The sequence below is a fragment of the Leucoraja erinacea genome, chromosome 22 (genome assembly GCF_028641065.1).
Source record: "Leucoraja erinacea ecotype New England chromosome 22, Leri_hhj_1, whole genome shotgun sequence".
NCBI lineage: Eukaryota > Metazoa > Chordata > Chondrichthyes > Rajiformes > Rajidae > Leucoraja > Leucoraja erinaceus.
The window spans coordinates 16,049,066-16,073,470 of NC_073398.1; the positions used below are offsets into that span (position 1 = coordinate 16,049,066).

Sequence of the window (24,405 nt, forward strand, 5' to 3'; positions counted from 1 at the left end):
TTAAGTGATCTTCACTTGGTCTTCAGTCAGGTCATCGAAAGTAAGAGAGAAATAAATGTAACCTGGCTGCTTTTTCAAGAAAAAAAAAGACCAATAAGTTTACTTTTGCTAAATAAATCAATTAATTACCTGTTAAATGATGCCTGTATTTGCAGAATGCCAAAAGGTACACAGCATATAAAATAGAACAGAAATCATGCAAGCAATCAGGATTTGATTTATGTAGGAAGGAACTGCAGATGCTAGTTTAAACCGAAGATAGACACAAAATGCTGGAGTAACTCAGCAGGACAGGCAACATGTCTGGAGAGAAGGAATGGTTGATGTTTCGGGTCAAGACCCTTGGAAGGAACTTAATAAAATGAAGTAGGAAAAACCACATGCTTCTGTTAAAGTGCCTTCCTCACAATAACCAATGGATATCCATTTGTGGAAAACTATTATTGTAAGGGAGATTAAAGTTTATTGTAAGGGAGATTATGATTAGTTTTGAAATGGAATACACAAACGTTAACATAACTGTTCAACGACTGGGTAACAGAAGTCTGTGTTGAAACAAGGAATTGATGAGGCTGGTTTACACAAAAAGACACAAAGTGCTGGAATAATTCAGTGGGTCCGGCATCATCTCGGGAGAACATGGATAGGTGACGTTGCATCTCAGGGCCCTTCAGACAGACGTTACGAGTCGGGGCCCTTCTTCAGAAAGACGTTACGGGTCGGGACCTTTCTTCAGCACAGTGTTTCGGGTGATCGATCATAACAATCAGCAGCCGCAGAAAGGAAACTGAAAAAAAAAAAACTAGCAAGTCACCTGCTAGCTGATAGTTCAACAGATCACAATATTTGGCTGAGTTAGCAAAATTCTGTGGCCTGGTTCAGGGCCAAGGTGAAGGGACCCAAAATTAAAACAGTAAAAAGAGATAAAAAAAAGACTGAATGAACAGTACATGTAGGAATGTTCTGGTAGATGGCTTGGTTTCACTTCATTTATAGAAACATCAGCAAATGCATAGCAACGGATTTTAAAACTGCAGCTTGAAGCATGCCGAACCAGTTATTACCTCCTTGAAGAACTTGAACAACTGATATATGTACCATAGTAATAGCTCAGCTCGAAGGAGGTCATTTACAGGTGATTCCATGCAAGCTTTGTTCACCAACACAAAAGAAGATTAGGCAAATTACACAAAGATTTCAATATGAAATGCAAGTAAGCAGAGAGGCTTTTGTTGAACTGTTGACTGGCATATAAATGGCACTGGAAACCTGATAGAGGCATATAAAGTTTCAGTGCTTAGTATCATTCAACACTGTTTCCTGATAGCATTAATGTTTAAAAAATATTTCAGTGGGAAAAGAAATTCCCTGCTACTGACAAGAAAAATACTTTCTTTGCCCAGAGTGAATGGAATATACCTCCTTACTCAGGACAGGGCCAGTTGGTGCCGTGAACATCCTTCTCTGTTTGCACTAAAGGGCATTTACAGCTAATAACAAGTGGTCCTACTTCTGAGTGAGATATCAGTCGTTCCACACATGACTCAATGATATAAAAAAAGGTCTTCGTCTGTTGAAAGGCTGGGTATGCATCACAGCTTCCAACAATCGCATTGACAATCAGAGTATTATTTAGAATTACAATGAGACAGGTAGTTTGGCGGGCAATGGAAGAAGAAAATATGAACCAGTTCAGTTATAAATTAACATGAGTAAAACTTTAACTTTCCCAAACATCATTCACGTTCACACTTCCACAGCTGCCCTCCAACTGAGGCAATCAATCACTGCCGAGCTAACTGATGCATCAAAAAAGAAGCACTCCTGAATCTGCTCTGGAAGTTTATTTTTGTTGAATTCCATGTTGTTTCTTCCTTTGGTCTAGACTGACAATGAATAATTTTGGTTCCTCTTTTTTAGCTTGTAATTCACTTTTTCTACAGTTAATTGACAACAACAGAAAGGATAGATCAGCACAGTGGCGCAGCTGGTGGAACTGCTGCCTCTCAGCGCCAGAATCACAGCTTCTCTGGTGCTATCTGTGTGGAGGGAGTTTGCATGTTCCCCGTGACTGCATAGAGTTCTTCCAGGTGCTCCGGTTTCCAAAGACCGGCAGGTTTGTAGATTAACTGGCCCCTATAAATGGCTCCTAATGTGTAGGGAGTGGATGCAAAAGTGAGTTAACATAGGAATAGTGCAGCCGGGTGATCAATGGTTGGCATGGACTCAGTGGGCTGAAGGGCCTGTTCTATGCTGCATTGTTCAATCAACTAATTATGGAAAGAGCAGCCAACAAAGGCAGTTTGAGAGTTTTAAAGAGCCTTGGAGATCACACTGTGCAAGGGCTTGGGGGTGTTTTGTGATTGAGACCATGGAGAGCAGAAGCCACATGAGAAAGTTGGGCTAAGGAACCGTCCATGAATACTGTGGCTATAACGGAAGAATAAGAGATTTACATTGCAACAGGTACAGGTTCCACATTGCAATAAACCAACAGTTCCCAATCAAAATCTATGAAAATTGTAACTTTACCTTCCCGGCAAGGTTTTTCCTTAGGACTCTGCCATTGGTATTCAGTCACCGCTGAGGGGTGTGTATGTGGGACAATAAACCAACTCGCTGTGTACAAAGTATGACGCCCCTCACACTTCATCTAAACTCGCTTTGTTGAAGGGTATTTGTATGCAGCCAGAAAGCAGTGCTGTGGGTGCAGTCATCCAACAACTATGACACAATGCTATTTAATAACTGCCTACAAAGACCAATTCGGAGAGAGAGGAATCAATATAGGCAGATAGAAAAAGTCAAAATCTCTTTATTTTACAATTTGTTTCTCTGTACTGTGTTTCCAGTGTTTTGCATGTAAATAAATATGATACATCTGTTCTTTGATTTCTGTTCAGTTTCCATCATAAAAGTTAAAAAAAATGCTTCTTTTGAACTGTGCCATGAGTGAAACTGTATTACAGTTAGAAGAAACTATCTGAATCAAGGTAAAAGAATTTACTACAGCAGGCGAGTCGCAATATACAAATGGGAATTGTTCTGATAGTTTCCGTCTAAAACAATTTAAAACAAAATCTACAACAATAATAATGCCAAAATATTCACAGGTATCAATTTAAACAAAAATAATCGAGTTAGGTTGGCAAACATCCTTCTGTCAATGCCAGTGAACTCTTACTCCTCACCCAAATCCACTATCACTTCCCTCGTGGACCCAGATGCATCCTTGAACTTAAGTGGTTTTTCAAAAAGAACCTCAAACACACAAGTTCAGGAGCAAGGTTGGACCCGGTTTGATTCCCCATTTTTTCCAATAATTTTGTCTTAATAATTACACATTCAAATTTCGTTTCTCATAAATTGTTACAGCTTTCAATAAAAAAGTTTTTTTTTTACAATATTAACACTCCAAATTCAAGTATAATTGTGCAATCTTCTACTCTTTATAAAAGTCAGAAAACTTGTAATCAAAATGACAAAATCAAAACCTTTAAGCATGTACAAGTGAGTTCGTCAAAAGTATTGACATACAAAATATATAAAAGTATCTATACATCTTATAATTTTGTTGTACAAAAGGCATTCATTTTAAGACCACCCCTTTCCATCCGAGAGGTTAATGATCAGTCTGGAGAACACTTGCAGTGTGACACTGATGTGGCAAACACTTCCACCAAGGTCCAGGTGAGTTACCTGTGATCCTACAATGGAGACCAACTGCTTGTGGCTGAGGCACTGTCTCACAGTATTGTACTTCAGTTTCTCAAGAAAGATAAAGCAGGCAGGCTGCAGTTAAGCCCAGGGGGGCTTGCACACAGGGCAGTGGATGCACTTCAGGCTTCACCTTGGGATTTGTCCATTTCCTCAGGATATCCAGTTGCACGGTTCAGCTGCCCGAGTGGTTACATGTCTGTTCTATATTTTGGCACATACCAATTTTGCCATTTTGCATTCCATATGTGTAACTGTCCTTCCGTCTGGTACTTGTATGTTTTTCTACATTTTGCAAGTGTTGTCTCCCACTTGCAGTCAATCTGATTCTTGCGCATGAATCCACTTTGCAGATATTCTGATGCATGTGGAGAACAGCAACACTCCGCAGCACATTGGGGGGGGGAGGGGGGTCTGAAGTACACAGGAACGGGCAACACCAATGGTGAGAACCTTCACGGGTCCAATCATTCTTCTGATCTCCTGATGGGTCAGATTGAGGTTTCATTACTTCCTCTGGACGTGAGAAAAGGAAGGGGAAACATGCAGATCCATGGTTATGCAGTACTAACAGGTAAGTTCAAAGCCAAAGCATGCAGTTTAAAATCACAATGCTGAAACTGCGGAGAAGGTTAAAAAAAAAAAACAACCTTTGCAGTCATATTTTAAAGCACAAGGCCCAGTGTAGTTAGTTTACGATGTATTGCCATTTTAGGTTAGATTTGTGCACAGGTTAATGCTGTAAAATTCTAGCTATTAAAGTTATTTCTCTGCTTTCAGAGAAACAAAATTTAAACATATTAATTTGAACATTTGAATAGGTTAATTAGTTTTCATTTTTTATTAAATGCAAGACATCATTTGTCCAAGAAAATTTGACTCCATAAATTACTACAAAGATAGAAACTATTGCTAGAAAAAAAAACTAGCAAGCAGCATTTCTATTATTTCAGCATTCTTTAAATTGTAAAATCATTACATAGTGAAATTGTATAGCTTGCAAAACGTGTTGGGTTACAGGTTAGTGTAGCATGCAACTTGCAAAACATATTTTACACAAGTCTGCTGGAAATCAGAGCACAATATATATAAGACGTTCAAAACAAAAGAACACAAGAAAATAGGAGTGGGATTGGACCATCAGGATCTTCAAGGCTGCCTCACCATTCAATATGATCATAGCTGATCTGTGCTGTTCTTAACTCAGCTTCCATACCATTTCTCCATACCTCTCTATTTCTTGATCTATCACATGTATACACTTTTACGTTATATACATCTAATGATCCAAATTCCTTCACCTTCAAGGTCAGTGAGTTCTCCAGATTCACCGCCGTCAGCGAGAAGAAATTTCAATGTACCACAGTTTTAAATGACTGGCTCCTAGTAGTTAGGTCCCTTTGTTTGACACTCTACCACCAACCCAACATATGATCTGGAGACTGAAGAAGGGTCTTGACTCAAAACGTCACATAATCCTCTCCTCCAGAGATGCTGCCTGACCCGCTGAGTTGCTCCAGCGTTTTGTGTCTGTCTCCAATATCTTGTCAGGACCCCTTTGGTTCTCATTCTTTGGAACTTGAAGGAAGATAGGCCCAAACAATGTAATCTATTTTGGTAGGAAAATGCCCCAAATACAGTGTAAAAGAGCCTACATCGACAGCTCGATACCGTGGTTATTATGTCTCACCACATTACATAATAATAGTTTTAAATATGGAGCTCTACCAGTACGTACAGCCTCAACAACCAACACTAGTAACAAACCACAACAACCATAATTAGACCAAAAGCTATATATTGTGGATGCTGGTAATATGAATATCAAAACTGGAAAAAGTAAGATATTTTTATGAGTACATGTGATATATTTTGAAGAAGCATTTTTTAAAAAGCTGTCAATGTGGTGGATTGAAAATAAACGTTTTGAAAGAGGAAGTGACCAGATATTTAAGGGGATGTGCATTTCAGGTGAGGGACCTTTCACCTGAATGGGAACAACTAGGGATAAACTGATTTTAAGATGCATATAAAGGAAAGTGGGTAGGCAAGAACAAAGGTTAGCTCAATGTGAACACAAAATGTGCTGGGATGGAAGGTGGGGAGATTCATCGATAAAATGGAATGACAGGGCAAGGTGAATTAAGGTGATAATGGGAGAGTAAAATAAATAACAAGTTGGAAAAGGCGTGCATAGGAAAAGTAGATTAATTTACCAGAAGAAAATGCTGGAAATCTGAAATTAAAATGTTGAACTCCGCATTGAGTTTAGAATGCAACGATGTGCCTGTTTGGAAGACGAGATGCCGTTCATTGGGAAAGTACAGGTGATGGAGGCCAGAAATCAAGGAAGGACTGAGAAGTGAAACAATAAGTAACTTCAAGCTTGGGATCACACTTGCAGAGGAACCCCACAAAACCAATTGTGCAGGGGGTTCTCCATCATCAGTGGTGAACACAATGTACTCAAATGGCAAACTGAAATTATCACAAAGTAAAAAAATGTTATTTCCAACTTTTCCCCAATTCTCACGCAGGGTCAATGTCCTGAACTGTTAATCGCTTCTCTCTCAACAATCTGACTTGTATTTATAGCATTTATATTTTAAATCAGTGTGGAATTTTAAAATTTATCTGGGGAAATGGCAATCCACGTGCTGAAATTTCCTTCGGGTCAGAGAGTTTGTTATGTAGCAACTATGGCTCAGAATGCCATTCCAAACTCAGTTACTCCTCAAGCAAAATGATATGATGGCTTTGGGGTTTCTTTTTAACTAGAAGAATTGTTCACTGATTTCTGCTTGCTTTGTTACTGTGATCACAGCATGGATCACAATCACACAGACCAGAGATTTCCTGGCAACAATTTCTGGCTTTTCTGGCAACCCATTCTGGATTTCCAGCTATAAACACACGTGAACATACCTGGATTTCCTGCATCTGAAGTGGTGAGCACTGCTGAGCATTACTGTATCTGATTATGAGTTGTTGCATTAAGTACTCGTGGTCTGTTGGAAAGGATAGACACTTGGGAGTCCAACCAATGATTTTGGGCATCAATATTTGGTTTTACCCATGATAGTTTCAATAAAATATATTTAGTTTAGTTTAGTGATATAGAGAGGAAACAGGCCCTTCAGCCCATGGAACCTGCCTTGACCAGTGACCCCTGCACACTAACACTATCCTACACACATGACAGACAACTCACAATTATACCAAAGCCAATGAGCCTACAAACCTGTACATCTTTGGAGTGTGTGAGGAAACCGGAGCTTCCCGGAGAAAACCCACGCAGGTCACGGGCAAACTCCGTTCAGACAAGCACCTGCAGTCAGGATCGAACCTGGGTCTCTGGCGCTGTAAGGCAGCAACTCTACCGCTGTGCCGCCCTAATTGTTTATCGTGCAAGTCTTAAAGGTGCTAGGATTTATTGACACAATCACAAATTGAAACTGGATGCATTACTTTAAAGAGAAACATTTTGTTTTTACCCAGGATACTTACTCAGAATCCGAGTTGTCCCGGCGGTTAGTGCTGGTGCCCGTTCGAATGCTCATGGGGATTGGCGTCATCCCGTTTAACTCTCTCTTTGCCTGCTGCCGCCTTGGCTGCGTTATCAGCTGGCCGGTGCCCGTGGCCGTGTGAGTGCCGTCACTGGGCACTGTCGCTGAGCTGTGGGGGACTGATGGTTGTGGAGTCTGTGGGGGAATGGTTGTGGCTTTACAGTTGGAGAGTTCATTGTGGATTTGATTTATCTGATTCTTTTCATTTAAAGGTGGTGGGTAGATGACTTTATTTTTAAGAATACCTGCGACAGAAAATAATATTTATTACAATGCATCATGCAGATTGTAAAGGGCAGTAGCCGCCTCACACAATATGGGACATTGATGAAGCACCATAGCTGTGTACATCTCTTTATGGTGCTCCACCCCCACTTCTCAGCCATGCAGAACAGGTTTGATCCCTAATTTTTCATCTTTGAGAAAAGACAATAACTCTGTTACTCCACAGATGTTACTTAACCAACTGAAGCCCGGATTCTTAGACTGGAGACCAGGATTCTCTATCGACCGTAACCACTCTTAATCAGTGCATTGCCAATAAAGAATGCTACATTTAAAAGGTGATTTTTAAATGGCAGCATGATAATCAGCTGAATAAATTATTTTTGATGTTTTCAATCATTTGGAAAGACAGCAAGCTAACTACACAGATGGTTCCCATTCAACAGGTTACCTGTAGTGTGAACATGAAACTAGTAACAAGTAGACCAGTTAATCCTCTCTCCAATGTTCTAGTTGGGGCTCATCACAATCAACCATTGCAGCACTAAGGTGCTATTATACTCTGGGAGCTCCCGTTTCCCCCCACACTCGAAAGACAAACAGGTTTGTAGATGAATTGACTTGGTAGAATTGAAAATTGGCCCTAGACTGTGTTAGACAGTGTAAGTGCGCGGGGATCGCTGGTCGGAGCGGACTCGGTGGGTCGAAGGGCCTATTTCCGCTCTGTATCTCTAAACTAAGCTAAACCTCAAATATAAAAGATTTACATATTTGGTTTCCCATTTCAGTTCTTAAAGATAAAGTATTCCCATTTATGAATCCAGCAGATGAATAATGAAAGATTTTGGGAGGAATACTTGCCTTTCCTTTGCTCTGGTTGTGGATTAGAGTTTGACTGTGTGGCACACAGGAGTTCCTTTTCTGGTGTTTCGCCCTCACTGCCCCTCGGCACGTCGCCACAATGATTATTTTCTCGATGAAACTCAACGTTTACTTTCGTCTCCACCTTGAGTTTCTCGGGCGCTCCGTGATCCTCACTATCACTGGCGGTTGTACATTCTGCCGGCCAGTACGGCTTTCCGTGGTTGGGCAAGGATTCGGCTATAGAGGGGAACAGAGGCTAAAGTTTAACTGGAATTCCAACAAGGAACAAGCAGCACTCTGGTTTCAGAAATGTTGATCCTATACTTAGAGACCATTTAATATGAATATTTCAGGGCAGCACTCTCAATGTAGCCGCTCTGCACTGCAAAATATGTCCTGTGGATTCCTGCCACCAAACATCTCTTTTTGCTCAGTATCTAATAAAGCCTTTGGAGATTGTACATTATTATATTAAACGTGACTTCCAAATACATGTTATTAACATTCATTGTCAATAGTACTGACAGGAGTGTCAATGATTATTAAACCAAGCCTCTATTGGAGGTGTATGTCTAGGTGTTATACACCTCTCTACCAGCAGTTCTCTGTTTGTCGCTGGGCAATGGTAGATTCTGTCTCTTTCCTGGAAGTAAAGCTTGGCCTCCAGGTAACTTGATCTAACTCATCAGGGAATAAATTCATCTCAGCGATAGTAAGTAAGAGGAGTGTCAAATGGAGACCATTGCTTGGAAGCATAAGTTCAAGGAGCAGAATAGGGCCATTTCCCATCAAGTCTACTGCATCATTTAATCATGGCAGGTCTATCTTCCCCTCTCAACTGCATTTTCCTGCCTTCGCCCAATTACCCCCGACACCCTTACTAATCAAGATACTGTTAATCTGCGCCTTAAAAATGTCTGGTCAATGAGGTTGGCGCACACTCCACAGATCGTTATACATATGTGAGGCATTGGCTCTCTTCCCTGCTGCACAGTGTCTTACCCTTTGGTGTACTGTGCATGGGATTTCTTTCATTGTTCTTGGGTGCCGCTTGCTTCCATTTGGGGTTGGGATCTCCTTGAAATTCATCTTCTTCACTATCCGATGAACGACTTGAAGCATAGGAGCTACTGTGATCATCTTCCAGGGAGAGTTCACTGTCAGAGTCAGAATCTGGCTCTGTGGGAAAAGAAACAAGTGGAGGTAAGTCCATTACCAAGAATATGAACAGCATGTGTGAATTGATTCCCATCATCAACATTAACAGATAAGGGCCTGTCCCACTTACGTGTCCTTTGCACGCAAATTACGCGACCTTGTGGTCGCGTGAGGCGCACGTGCATCGTATGGCTGCGTGGGGCCGGTCACACTGAGGGGTATGTAGTTGTGCGCGACATCGCGCGGGGCTCCAAAATTTTTTGTAGTGAACAAAATCTTCGTGCGCCAACGGCCTGTTGCGGAACTGACGGCCAAAGTGGGACAGGCCCAAGACCCTGGCGCGACGCAACGTCTCACCTTCAACTGCAGCAGAAGCAGGCAAACGATCGGCGAACTCGGCCTGGGGCTCACGGCCGATGCGGTCCGGATCCGCCCCCACTTCTACTCCCAAAGCGGGGCCAAGAAAATTGGAGATAGACACAAAATGCTGGAGTAACTCAGCGGGACCGGCAGCATCTCTGGAGAGAAGGAATGGGTGACGTTTCGAATCAAGACCATTCTTTCAGACTGAAGAAGGGTCTCGACCCGAAACATCACCCATTCCTTCTCTCCGGAGATGCTACCGGTCCCGCTGAGTTACTCCGGCATTTTGCGTCCATCTTCAAATGACGTCACGCGCTCCAGACGGCTGTGCGGTTGAATGAAGTCGCGCGCGACCGTCGCGGGACCGTCGATGCTCAACGCCGTTGAGTTCGCGTATTTAGCGTGCCAAGGACACGTAAGTGGGACAGGGGCTTTACTCACCGAGACTCTCACAAGAGCAACAGCGATATCAGCCAAATCTAGATCTAGCCTTATACTAGTCCTGGGCCATAAGTTATTTATTTCAATATGTGTTTGATAACAGTAAATTAAATTTTGACATTAAAATCTGACAATAATTACGCAAACATTTTGAATTGATTGCTGTCAACATCACTAGATATGAAACCAATATTTCCATCAGCTAAAATGCTTCAAATTATACGCATTTGTTCTAGCTGGAAGGCAAGGTGTATGCCCATCGAGGTTGGTTGCAGAGGTTTTGCAGGGCAATCGCTCTACAAAGCCTTGAGCGCACTGGGCATCATGGGAATGGAGAGGAGAAGAGCCATCAAGAACACCACAGAGGCAGCAGAGAAAGCCTCGAGATGGCTCTGGATCAGGAGAGGAGGTCCATGGTGAGGAGCGAATGCCACCTGAACACAAGTCGTGGTCTGATCAACCACGGCTGGGTCGCCTGGGTGAGGGTGTCTGATGTTAAAAGACCTGAAACACCCAATGACCCCAGGTTACATCATGATGATGTGTTCAGGAGCATCTATCGATGTATTTTTATCAATCAGAAATTACTATATTCAGCACACTATCAATGTTTACATGGTTAATTAACGATCAAAGTATACTCTCTGGGGAAATGGATGATCAGACTGATTATTCTGAAGAAGCTTACCGTCAGGTTTCTTTGTTTTTTTGTGGAATATTGAAGAATCAGGTTCAGCTTGCCCAACCTCTGCTTGACTTGACAGTAAGCTCACTCTCTGAGCATCATCCCTGACAAAAGAGACAGAGCCTTTAGCTAGTGGAACAACTTGGTTGAAAATAGACAAAAGAACCAACTGGAGCCACTGAAAGAATACAGCTGTTCACAAATGAATCTCTCTTGATTCTAGAAAGAAGGAAGTGCAGATGCTGCTTTAACAAAGAAAAACACAGAATGCTGGTGTAACTCAGCGGGTGGGGCAGCATCCCTGAAGAACATGGATTTGTGACGCATCCTGACATCCCCATCCCCTCCGAACCCCTATCATCCCCTCTGTTGTACATCACCCGAGCTTCTCTCCACCCTGCCCCCACACCTCACCCCTGGTGTGTTTGCACCATCCCGCTCTGTACTCCCTATTTCTGATGCAGACCAGTCAGTCCTCAACAAAGGCATTAACAATTGCAGATTGGAGAAGGGTTCCAACCCGAAACATCGCCTATTCATGTTCTCCAAGGATGCTGCCTGACCCGCAGATATATTCCAGCACTTTGTGTCTTTCTCCGCTAGATTCTATATAATGCAAATAGATAAGCAATTCCATGAACAAGAAACAGAGAAGGCAGCAAGTACAATCCCATGACCAAAGGGACTGTGATCCAAGTTCACCCAATTTGATCATATCATTAGGTGTCCGCCCCCCTAAGGGAATGGCACATCTGGCTGAGGTGGTTGAGGGTTAAACCAAGCATCCACAGCACTTATCAAATAATGAGTAATAAATGGTTAAAACCTGGTCACTGGGACTTGAGGCAACTCGAACAAAAACCACAGTGGTACAAAAATAATATTGAACAACAAACTAAGAGAATCCATGCAGAATTATTAGCTGCTCTCTTATAGAAATGTAACAGGAATTCACCTTGCACAGATTTTACTTTTTAAATTCTACAAAGATAGGAAGACACTAGTGTGGTCTTCACCTGCTCAGTCGTTTACACCAGAGCAATTTAATTTCACCACATAATCCAGGTGTTCTCTGTGCAGTTCAGTGAATTCAATCTGAGACATTGCTTTGTACACGTACAATATTGCAGCTGGCAGTGTTCCTAATAAATATACCCAGCCTCGGGGTTTCACTTAACCAGAAATTAAGCAATTCTCTTCAATTAACAGCTGGTGCCAAGTCATCATCATTTCATGGTTCTGCGTGTCTCATTGCAAGTGTTTAGTTTTAATGAAAAGGTTGGACAGCAGTAATTTGCTGGGCAAATGAAAGTATGATCAAATTGATACAGTATACAAAAGATTACACGGCACAAGTGACCGTTAAATTGAGCATTTTAAAACACAACAATGGTAACAGGCCATGAAATGGAGTGTGCGTTAGTGCAGCAGGGCAGATCAGAGGCGGGCACCCTTCACCTGATTACCTGAGCTTAGGAGCAATGCAGCTATTGTGGCTCTTGGCTGACCTGACAGTGCTCTCCATGGAGGCTGTAGACTCTCCGATGGCAGTGCGGTACATTCGACCCTCATCCACGTACGTATTGTTACAGTTGAGTGACCGCTAGGAGAGAGAGCAGAATTTCATTCCACTGATCATCTCATTGCTCTGACTTGAGCTACATGTTACGGCTTTCAGTCACTAAATATATGGAGCAAAACAGGATGATCCAATTGTAGAAAGTGATGCTGATGCTTTCTGTGGCGAATGGACTGCTGAACTAGAAGCAGCACACTTCAATTGTATTGTATTGTATTGTATTCAAATTTATTGTCATTGTCTCAATTAGAGACAACAAAATGAATTTCCCTTTACAGTCAGTATCATAAAAATATATAAATAATAAACATTAAAACATATTAAAAAAAAAAAAAGAAATTAAAAAAAAAGCACAAACACAGAAAGTCCACGACACAACACAACACAGTGGCACCAAGGTGAGGAAGGCACCATAGTCCAGCCAGCCTCCCGTCCGATCTTCCCAGATGTTCATCCATGGTCGGGACCAATTTGCTCTGCTTGATCCTAATCTCCAATCCTTCATGGGAAGGATCTACAAGCCCCAATTTTGGACTCTCATCCAACTGCTTTTTACTCATACAGTAGAGATAGAATTGTGGCAACATCCAACTGACAACAAAATAAGGCTGACACAGTGGTGCAGCGGTAGAGATGCTGCCTCACAGCACCAGAGACCCAAGTTCGATCCTGACTCCGGGTGCTGTCTGAATGGATTCTCCCTGTGACCTGTGTAGGTTTTCTCCAGGATCCCCGGTTTCCTCCCACACTCCAAACACATACAGGTTTGTAGGCTAATTGTCTTGATAAAATTGTAAATTGTCTCCAATGTATGTGGAACAATATCAGTGTGCGGGGATCGCTGGTCGGCACCAACTCGGTGGGCCAAAAAGCCTGTTTCTGCATTGTATCGCTAAACTAAACAAAACTTAATTGATCTCCTGGTAGATGCTGGCATGTTGCCATTTTTAAACTAATCCTTGATTTAGATCTTCTGCATCCGAAGCAGATGGAAGCCATATTATTCCGTACAAATTAGATGATTTGGGACCTTAACACCATTCTGGTAAAGTTACAAGTGACAACTGCTAATCTCACATTATACAAAGCAGGAATAATTCAGAATCTGCATCACAATAAGCAAACATCAGATGTTGTTAAGACACAAAATGTATGTTAACATTTCTTTGGTAGGGCAACAAAGTTGCTCTCAGTCACTGTCCCTCACCACTGATGCTCTGGATAAGGTTTTTTTTGTCACATTCAGCTTTTGGCCGGCCCAGTCTTGCCCTACACTCCATGTTTACGCTGATGGATTTCTCTAAAACAGTGCTCTAAGTGGTAGTCCTTCAAAATATTTAAGCAAATCAGACCCAATACTGAAAATTATTCAGACTTTGTGTTGTGGTTGTTAGTCAGATGTTTTTTGATATATGCCTGATAAATGGCAAAGATAAAAAGTATCCCACTACCCACTTGTCTTGCAGCTATCATTTGATTAATAGCACCATTAACCTAAAAGAGCTGTAGGACATGATGAGCAATTTTATTTGATTATTCTTAGACCTCACCATGAATCTCTAATAGGCAGTAACTGGGAAAATGCCTGGGTTTGAAATATTCAAATTATTATTAAAGTGGTAATTTATATTTTCTTAAATCCCAATTACTTTATTATGAAGCTCCCAACTAGAGAATAATTTGTTGTAGAAAACATACTGCCTGGTTGCCTCATAGCTTGGTTTGGAAACATCTTTGCCCAAGACTGCAAGAAATTCTAATAGTTGTGGTTGAAGCCCAGTCCATCACACAGACCAGACTCCCCACCATTGACTCAGCCAACATAATTAAAAACTTGACCAGACATTCTGTTTTCTGCTCCCATCCGTCGGAAGGTACAAAAATTGAAAAGTGTGACTGGGCAGACACAGAAACAGATTTTTCCCCTCTGCTATCGGGCTTCTCAATGGTCTAGGTCCAACAGTTTGGATTCCCCAACCTACCTCATTGCAGACTTTTCCTTTGGAACTGTTATGCCACAATGCTGTGAAACTATATTCTGCATTCTTGTATCTTCCTCTTCCCTCTAACTTGTGTTTGGCTTGATAGTATTCATATACAGCGATTGATTTGATTGCACAGCACACAAACAAAAAGCTTTTCACTATACATGTGACAATAATAAATCGAAACCTACGAAAGCACCACTTTATTTTGAGACACTGCATTCTGAACCTAAACTCTCCCAGGAGAGGAAAATCCTCTCATTATTTATTCTATCGTCTCCTAGGGATCTTTCATGTTTCAAAAAGACAAACTCTCATTCTTCTAAATCCCAATGAATAAAGAGACAACACTAACCACAGAAAACACACAATTTCAGGGATCATTCTTTACTAGAATGTTGCCTGGGTTTAAACAACTAAGTTACAGAGAAAGGTTGAATAAGTTAGGTCTTTATTCTCTGGAGCACAGAAGGTTAAGGGGGGACTTGATAGAGGGTTTTAAAATGATGAGAGGGATAGACAGAGTTGATGTGGACAAGCTTTTCCCTTTGAGAATAGGGAAGATTCAAACAAGAGGACATGACTTCAGAATTAAGGGACAGAAGTTTAGGGGTAACATGAGGGGGAACTTCTTTACTCAGAGAGTAGTAGCGGTGTGGAATGAGCTTCCAGTGGAAGTGGTGGAGGCAGGTTCGTTGGTATAATTTAAAAATAAATTGGATAGGCATATGGATGAGAAGGGAATGGAGGGTTATGGTATGAGTGCAGGCAGGTGGGACTAAGGGGAAAAAAATTGTTCGGCATGGACTTGTAGGGCCGAGATGGCCTGTTTCCGTGCTGTAATTGTTATATGGTTATATGGTTATATCCAAGTGAAAGTTCTCTGATTTGCCTCCGATGATAATATATCTTCCCATAAATAAAGGGGCCAAAGCTGTTCACTGCACCTCACTAGCATCTTACACAGTTGGTGTAAGACATCCCACCTTTTGTACTGCAACCCCCTGGATTTCAAGTAATTAGCGTTCCAATTATTGTTGCACCTGTTTGTCAACTTTCTGTGTTCCGTATACAAAGATCCTCATGTCCCTTTATGCTGCAGTTTTCTATAATCTTTCTTCATTTAAATAATAATCTGTTTTATCATTGTTCCTGCGGGGTGACTAACGTTTCATTTTTCTAATTGCAGGCCATCCTCCTCCCAAATTGGCAGAACACTGGTCTGGAAAAAACAAACCAAAGTCGACCAAGCATACGAGGACCCTGGAATGTACGTGGGAGAAGTCAACGTGGTCTCAACAGCCTGGCACCGCCCGACACTGCAATGCATGCGAGCCAGCACTCTCTGTCAAAAATGCTGAATGCCAAACTACAGCTTGTTTACTGTCAGGCTTTCCACAACTGTAATTCTCTTACTCCACACCCACATTTCAACAGTGCACACAATCAAGCCACAACATACAGCTGAAATCTAGTCTCTCTACGTGCACCATTATTGATTGAATTACTCACAGAGTGGGTACAGCATAGAATATACTACAGTACAACACAGGCATTGGCCCTGCAACCAGTTCTGCACCAAATACGGTGTCAATCAAACCCATTCCCATCATTGTGCTCTGAATCACTCAATTACCTGTCTGTTCATATGTTTGTCTAAATTTTTCTTAAATGTTGCTATCATACCTGCTTGTACCACCACAAGCTCAATTATATATATAGAATATTTAACTCCAACGTTCTGAATGGATGGGCCCCCAATGATGCTTTCAGACATTATAACATAATTTTCACAAAATATGAATGATATCTCTATATAACTAAAAGTCTTCGTCTTGTTTGTGTCTGTGTGTGTGTGTCAATCAATCTGGTTAATCCTATTTTCTTCCAAACGCTAGGCCACAGCCTCCCCATTTTCACACATCCTACTCACATTTTCCCCATCGTGGCGATAAACATCTTCCCATCGCATTCCTACCTATATTTCCAAAGTTATTAATCCTTTGAATTTAAAAAATAGCCCCAGAAACTCACCCATTTCGGAAATAAAACCCCGAATGAGAACACATTGCACTCACAAGGCAGGATGGGACACTCCGGGAGGGAGGGGCACTCCAGCGCTCACGGTCGGGAGGGAGGGGCACTCCAGCGCTCACGGTCGGGAGGGAGGGGCACTCCAGCGCTCACGGTGAATGAGAAGTGGCGGCGGCTGCTGGCGCCGGTCCTGGTGCTAGAGCTGGAGTGAGGGCCAAGCCCAGGACTTAAGATGGGACCATGACCCGGGGCCGAGAAAGAAGCCGCCGCTGGAACCAAGGACGAGCCTGGGTCCGGGGTTAGGGACGAGCCCGGAGATGAAGTCAGGGCCTGCGCTGGAGCCCAGGCGGCTGCCGAGCTGACGGCTGGAGTCTACAGCCAGGGCCGGGTCGAGTACGAGAACCAGGCCGGGTTCCAGGCCCTGGCACTGCTCTACGACCGGGGTAGGTCCTGGGGCGGGGAATGGGAGTGAGGTGAGGAGGATGAGGGAAATGAGGGAGATTGGGGTGGAGAGTGGGGTGGTGGAGGGAGATGGGGCAGGGTATGAAGGAGGGAGATGGGGAGGGGTGGAGGAGGGAGATGGCCCCTACCTATCTACCCTCACTCCCACCCTCTCTAACCCCCTCACTCTCTACCCCCTCCCTCTTCTGCCCTCTCCCTCTCTACCCCCCTCCCCCTCTACTCCCCTCCACTCCTTCTCCCTCATTACCCCCTTCCCCTCCCTCTCTATCCCCTCCCTCTCTACCCCCCCCCCTCTCTCTACCCTCCCCCCCTCTCTCCCCCATCCTCTCTGCCCCCCCATCCCTCTCTACCACCCCTCCCTCTCTATGCCCCTCCCTCTCTAGGGATTGAAGAGAGAGGGTTAAGAGGAGGAGGAGGAGGAGGGAGTACTGGGAGATGAGGAGAAATGAGCTGTGCGTGCGCAGTTGGGGGCTATGCGTGAGTGGTGCAATATTGTGTTGGGGGAACGGGTGAGTTGTGGAATCTTGCGTTGGGGAGCAGACTCAACAGGTCTGCACTTGTGTTTAAGAGGGAACTGCAGATGCTGGAGAATCGAAGGTTACACAGAAAAGCTGGAGAAACTCAGCGGGTGCAGCAGCATCTATGGAGCGAAGGAAATAGGCAACGTTTCGGGCCGAAACCCTTCTTCAGACTGATCGGGGGTGGGGGTGGGTGGGGACAAGAAAGGGAAAAGGAGGAGTAGCCAGAAGGCTGGAAGGTGCTGCACTTGAAACTTGGTCTAGTTGATATCTAAACAGTTTTTGTTTTAATATGCAAAGTGCATTAATGTTGGTGTTCCTAGAAAGCTGGACAAGTAATGCCTTTGATCATTGTATGGAAAATCAACAGTGAAGATTTTCATATCAATTCAGTTGGGAAAGCCACAAATATCATTTATTTTCAAACAACTTACTGATAAAATTGTAGTTCTGGTCAGTACCGTGTCATCTGCTTGCTGTTTCTTTCCAGAAAATGTGTCCTTCAGAGCTGTTCGTACTTCTTTATTGAAGATACAGTGGCAGAAGAAAATGAGGAGTCCCTAAAATCACAGAGCAATTAACTTACGATGACTGAAAAAAAACCGAAAAGATATTTTCAGATCATTCCTAATCAAATTCAGCTAAATAGTGTATGCTGAGCCATTACGCAGCAAGATCCCTGTAAGTAATCACAGTAATAGTAGCATAACAACTTCTTAAAGTGCTCTAATTGTTACCGTTTGGGTTCCTGCTCCAAGATTTATCTATTCACCTGCCACCCACCATCTGTGCCCTCACCAGTCATAAGAATTGTGTTTCCCTCTTCGACCGAATATCCACCCCAGCACTTACTCTGCAGGCTTGAAGAATGGTCAGTCAAGATTTTGTTGTCTGCTTAACCTGTTCACTGCCAAGTTTCTTTTCACTATTGGCCATGAACCGAGTATACTCGGGGGTGGCACTGAACAGGTTAAAGATCTACTAGTTGTCTTATTAAGGAGAATCGCATACTCAAATGCAAGAGTTTTTTTTTTAACCGATTATTGAGAATTATTTCTAAAGCATCCCATCGTAACATAACCATTATTTTAAATATTTCCTTATAAAAGTATAATTTGTGAAATGATCAAATTAATAAAGTTCTGCTTATACATATATTTTGCTCTATCTGTGCCCAGTGTGCAAAGCTCCCCCTTTTCAAATAATTGTGTCTAACTCTGTCAATGTGACATGGCAAGAAAATTTCAGCTTAATTAAACTGAATGAAGAGCAAGATAAAATGTTAGCAGCTAGAAAACTGATATATACCTTTCTTGGTATGCTTACTAAATTTAGAAAATATCTTTAGGTTTGCCGAGTGTAGATGACGAATTGCACATGCATAACAGCATTTAAACAAGCTCTCTATTGTTCCTGTGCAATGCAAATGGTCAAATTATTGCCTGCATATCAAAGCACAATGAGACTAATCTGATATCACATATGAATTCACATTAACATCTCAACACAACCTTTGTACTCATGTGAATGAAGACAGTTATGACTAGTCCCTTATCAGGTATCAAATTGGAACCTAGATTAAAGAAATATTTGGAATGATCTTGAACAGAAGGCTTTTAAATTAATAGCCTGTATACCCATAGTAATGTTCAACCTGGATTCAATCTACAATAAACATGAATTTGTCCAGTTTTGATTATAAAGCCAACTTTTGGTTGAAATGATTTGCATATACATCACATACTCCAATACTGCATCACACATGCCTTTTGGGGAAATAGCTTGTAAAATGCTTTGTTTTGAACAATGCATTCCAATGTAAATGGTCTTTTGTGTGATGATTAATGTGTCAGAAAGAGATGAATGAAAAGGAGTGTTTCAGTGGCTTAAATTCACCTCAGCCAAGGAAATCCAGGATATTAGACATCAAAACGTGGTGAGCCGTACAAGTATTTCAACCACTGGAAGGAGGTAGCGCTACTCATTTATAATGGGTGTAGAAAATATATTTTTGACCAAATATTGACTGTTGAAGCACATCCATTTGCACTCGTTAAAATACATCGGTCATGCTTTGGATCATTTTGATAGACCAACAAGATTTATATGCAAGCAGTCTACCTTGTTATATATTATGTGAAAGAAACTAACACCTGCAGGGTGGCATGGTGGCACAGTGGTAGAGTTGCTGCCTTACAGCGTCAGAGACTCGGGTTCAATTCTGACTACGGGGGGCTGTCTGTACGCAGTTTGTACGTTCTCTCCATGACTGCGTAGGTTTTCCCTGGATGCTTCGGTTTCCTCCCACACTACAGGTTTGTAGGTTAATTGGGTTTGGTAAAGATTGTAAATTATCCCTAGTGTGTAGGATAGTGCTAGTGTATGGGAGTCACCAGTCGGCGCGGACTTGGGGGCCGAAGGGCCTCTTTCCACGCTGTATCTCTGAACTAAACTAAACATACAGTATTTCTACCCTCCAATGAAATGACGTTTGGTCTTGGCAGCACGTTTAATCTTACCTGTAAGCAGCTGAAAATAGCAAATAGATAATGAAAGGTCATGGTGTCATTATTCACCGCCATCAGTCCCAACAACCAAGTGGCACTGATGAGAAGCAGCAGGAGGAAGGCTGTCCTCAGACCAGATCTAAAAGAAAACACATGCATCAGTGAACAATTACACGCAGCAAGGGGAGTGCTGGAAAATCATTAAACTGATCTTGTCTTTTAAAAAAATATATTCCTTGACCACTATTATTAGAACACAGCAAAATGAACTTTTAAGAATCCATCTTATGTCCCTTTAACAGCTGCAGCTGAATTATCCATTTCCTTTTTGACAGCTGTGCTGTCTGTCATGGTACGTTTTCACTCTAAAAGAATTCTATTGTTCTTCTGAAGATTCATGATGACCTTTATAAGGAAAACCTCTAAATCAAAGCCTATGACACGTGACTTCTCCCTCTGCCAAAACCACTTTTCTAAATGCTTGCCAGTTTTACTCTCAACGACTTCTGTGCTCATTTTCCAATCATCAGTTATAATAATGCCCGACCTGAAAAATAACGATGCTAACCCAAGCAGCAGGTCCCAGAGAAGTTCATCAATCTCCCCACACAGGTGCTGATTTTTGAGTCACACTATCAGATTCATGCTCCAGCTTCTTTACACTGTATCTACATCCCAGCCGCTGCCTTTTCTGGCCACTGTTACCCAATTATCTTGTGCAGCAAGTTGTATAGTTTAGTTTAGAAATACAGCGTGGAAAAAGGCCCTTTGGCCCACCGTGTCCCCAACGACCAGTGATCCCGTACACTACTATCCGACGCACACTAGGGACAATTTACAATTTATTACCAAAGCCAATTAATCTACAAACCTGTACTTCTTTGGAGTGTGGGAAGAAACCGGAGCACCAGGAGAAAACCCACATGGGTCACGGGGAGAACGTACAAGCTCCGTACAGACAGCATCCATAGTCAGGATCTTTGGCACTGCAAGGCAGCAACACTACCGCTGCATCACCATGCTGTCCCTGTTCTGTCTGGCATTATGAAACTAGTTACACACAAATGTGGTGTCAATGAGAAGCAATGGTTTTGTAAGGTAAGACTGGAGGCAGGTCTGATATGATTCAAGAATATATTAGCAAGATTCTCATATCCACAGCAAATTGAGTTTAACCTCAGGAATTCCACGCGGGGTGGGTTTAGCTGACATACTACCTTTCATCTTTTGAGGGAAGTGTTCCACTGTTCATTAATTTTCTACACATGTCAGCCTATTTTGATTAACTGAACATCAGGAAGAAACCTGCCCTCCTCTCTCACTTCCAGAGTAAAGACATTCCCTGTGTTTCTGTGCTTGGCAGTACACCAGTATCCTGGACATTTACTGTTGGGATCTGGATTCAGGTCTAAGCCTGACTGATGCACAGAAGTTTCTTCTTGTCCTTCACAATCATTGGCCTCTCCCAGTCCCAGTCGCCTCAATGAAGCAAGCAAATGGAAGCTTAAAATGTGAAATGGTAAATGGTAAAACTGAAATACAAATTATTTGTTTTGCAACAGGCACCTTTCAGTGCAAAGTTAGCTCAGTATCAATATCAAGTGTTGCTTCCAAATCAGGGAGGCACTTTTTTGTCATACTTCTCCCATGTCCCACCAGCATATAATTATAACACCCTATAAAAGTAATGAATATCCACATATCTCAGGCACCATCCGCTGTCACTGTGACAGCTCACCCTACCATAGACTGGACATTTCTTCCTCATCCACTTCGTTATAGTAAATGTCTTCTTTAAATTTTTACTTCTGAAAATAATTTTTGGTGATATTCACTGTAAAAAATAAAACTATGAAAATGCTTGTGTGAAACTCACATGGTTCCAGTCTTTTCTAAGGTCCTGTTCCTGGGTCCACAGGATGCTTTAGCAGCAAGTATGAAGATAATGATATTGATCTGAGGAAGCAGAAATTTAACATGTATTAGCTTCAACATAAAGAGAAAAAAACACGGTTTTGTAAGGATGCTTATGTTGGTAAGATGGGAGAGGTGTGGATTTCATAACAGTAACAAAAAGCAAGTCTGAAGATATTGTGCGCAAGGTTTATAGCCATATTTATTAAAATTAAAATTATTAAAGTTATGAACACCATAAATTTTACTTCATCAGTGAAGGCTATGAAGAAAAACAGTTTGCATTGGTTTAGAATACTTAACATAGTCAAGCCACTTTGTAGCAGAGTTATACAACCTTTCAGGGCCAATGTCCAAAAAGGGACATTTCAAAGAAGTAACGAAATAGAGATGATGTAAATGAGAGAGGAAGTTCATGATATAAGGTAAGTGGGGAACGGCAAAACTTACTGGATAAGCAGAGATTTATTTAGTTATCATAAAACTGACAATTAAATAAATCTCAGTTTATCCAGTACTGGACATCAGCGTGTCTATAGGTTTTTAAATACTGTATCAGGCAAGACAAGTAATGAAGTACAGCAGAGTCTTGATAGCATGTGTTGTACCTGTGTTTTATGTTACTGAGAGGCAGCATGAGGATTAGACACAGGAGTTACTCCAGGGTAGATCCTTGGAAGTAGCTGATGAACAACAATAATGTGGGTATATGAAGACAAGTCACTTCAGGTGATTCCCTGGCTTTACCAGACAGGTAAGAACAGAACCAGTTAATTGCAGTCCCACTCAGGTTCAATGTTGGAGAGGTGTCAGAGTAGGATAATGCGTTTAACCAGACTGGGTGATGTAAAAAGATACATTATCTTTGTCGCAATCACTCGCTTTGTCACACCTACAGTCTAGAGCTAGAGGGCATGGGTTCAAGGTGAGCAGGAAGAAATGTAAAGGAGATTTTGGGGGTATGTTTTTCACACAGAGAGTGCTGCCAGAGGGGATAGTTGCGACAAATACAATAACGACATTTGAAAGGCATTTGGAAGGCGGAATTGGAGAAGCAGAGGGATATGGGCATAATGCAGGCTAATGGGATTAGTGAAGAGAGCCTTCAAGAAGGGCATGGAAAAGGTGGGCCAAACGGGTCGTTTTTATGCTATATGATTCCATGAAGCAGTGATTCTATCACACTGTATGTCATATGGCTTCTCTAAGGGACGTTTCAACACTCTTGCAGTGGTAGAAACCCAATTAGCGGGATCCAAACATGGAGCTCAAAGAGGTAACAACACACTCAAGAACTTTGTAATGAAAAATGAAAGTTGAGATCTATCAACCGGATGCTATAAAGACCACTCACAATGACTATGACACATATAGGGCCAGCAAAACTCCAAATCAGAGTGTCATCCATGGACAGCCAGCAGAAGTCAGGGTTCCCATAACCTTGTGGATCTAAGCCCATAGCCAGACCTTGAAAGATTGCAAAACAACATTATTTAGTGCATTTAATTCCTTTACATGTGGACAAAACACAAAGCATGCAGATACCACCACCTCCTCAGATGCTGAACTCTGACTGCATAACATGCGCAGTGAACACCCAGCAGATCACGCAGGATTAATTGCTCACAGTGATTACAGGTTGTCCAAATCCATCTGAAACATAAACCCTTCTTCTCACACTACTCTCAAACACTATGGGGTGGCTTGTGACTACGACCAAAAGTGTGTCGGCTGACAGCAAACAGGCAAGCTGCTTAACATTGCTCTTGATTTTCAATTCCATTGTGGCCCGCACTCTGTCGCCTGCTTTACACAATTCCGACGAGGTAAAAGCGAACCCACCACCTGAAAGATCACTCTTGGAACAGTCTTTGAACATGTAAGCTGTAAAGTGGTCAGCTCATTCAATTTTGTTCTCCCAGAAAAATACGCAGGAATCGCGTTACCTGTTATAATGGCTGGAATTCCCCATCCGATGGTGTAGTAAAACCGCATGTGGCCATGGTTTACATTCCTCATGTCAGTCAGCATACGGTAAATATGGAGACCCTCCACAAAGGTCCAGGCAAAGGTGCAGAGATAGAAATAATGCAGCAGCAGGGCTATCACACTGCATACAAACTGCAAGAGAATAGAGTTAGTGAATAACAACATTACCTTCCAATACTTCTTTACTTATCGTCCATTCGGACCAGCCAGACACTCTTTTGGCCGAATACCCGGGGGGTATTAGACTAACGCAACAATCTCTCGAGAAGATTTTGGACTAAGACCTCATCCACCATTTCCAATAATAAAGACAAGAATGTAAAAAAAAACTATTTGGGAGGTGTAATACGTTGATTTAAAAATGAAGTTGTTAAATCTCAACAATTATGATGGGGCAT

The 24,405-nt window shown here is 42.1% G+C and overlaps 1 protein-coding gene across 5 annotated transcripts in view; it reads right to left on the reverse strand.

Annotated features, from left to right (window-relative positions):
* Nucleotides 1-2,110: 2,110 nt before the first annotated feature.
* The window catches only part of celsr1a (cadherin EGF LAG seven-pass G-type receptor 1a), a 265,949-nt gene continuing 243,654 nt past the window's right edge, over nt 2,111-24,405 (reverse strand). Inside the window, exons 26-36 of one of the 5 annotated variants that reach the window (XM_055653028.1) lie at nt 23,965-24,139; nt 23,373-23,485; nt 21,981-22,060; nt 20,117-20,243; nt 18,059-18,157; nt 12,528-12,622; nt 11,023-11,123; nt 9,375-9,551; nt 8,370-8,609; nt 7,225-7,528; nt 2,111-4,233 (exon numbers count right to left, since the gene is read on the reverse strand). In XM_055653028.1, the coding sequence (XP_055509003.1) occupies nt 4,209-4,233; nt 7,225-7,528; nt 8,370-8,609; nt 9,375-9,551; nt 11,023-11,123; nt 12,528-12,622; nt 18,059-18,157; nt 20,117-20,243; nt 21,981-22,060; nt 23,373-23,485; nt 23,965-24,139 (1,536 nt within the window). In that variant the 3' untranslated portion in view covers nt 2,111-4,208. Of the gene's footprint in view, nt 4,234-7,224; nt 7,529-8,369; nt 8,610-9,374; nt 9,552-11,022; nt 11,124-12,485; nt 12,623-18,031; nt 18,158-20,116; nt 20,244-21,980; nt 22,061-23,372; nt 23,486-23,964; nt 24,140-24,405 lie in introns of all 5 variants that reach the window. The other 4 variants (XM_055653026.1, XM_055653027.1, XM_055653025.1 and 1 more) reach the window with 4 other exon arrangements.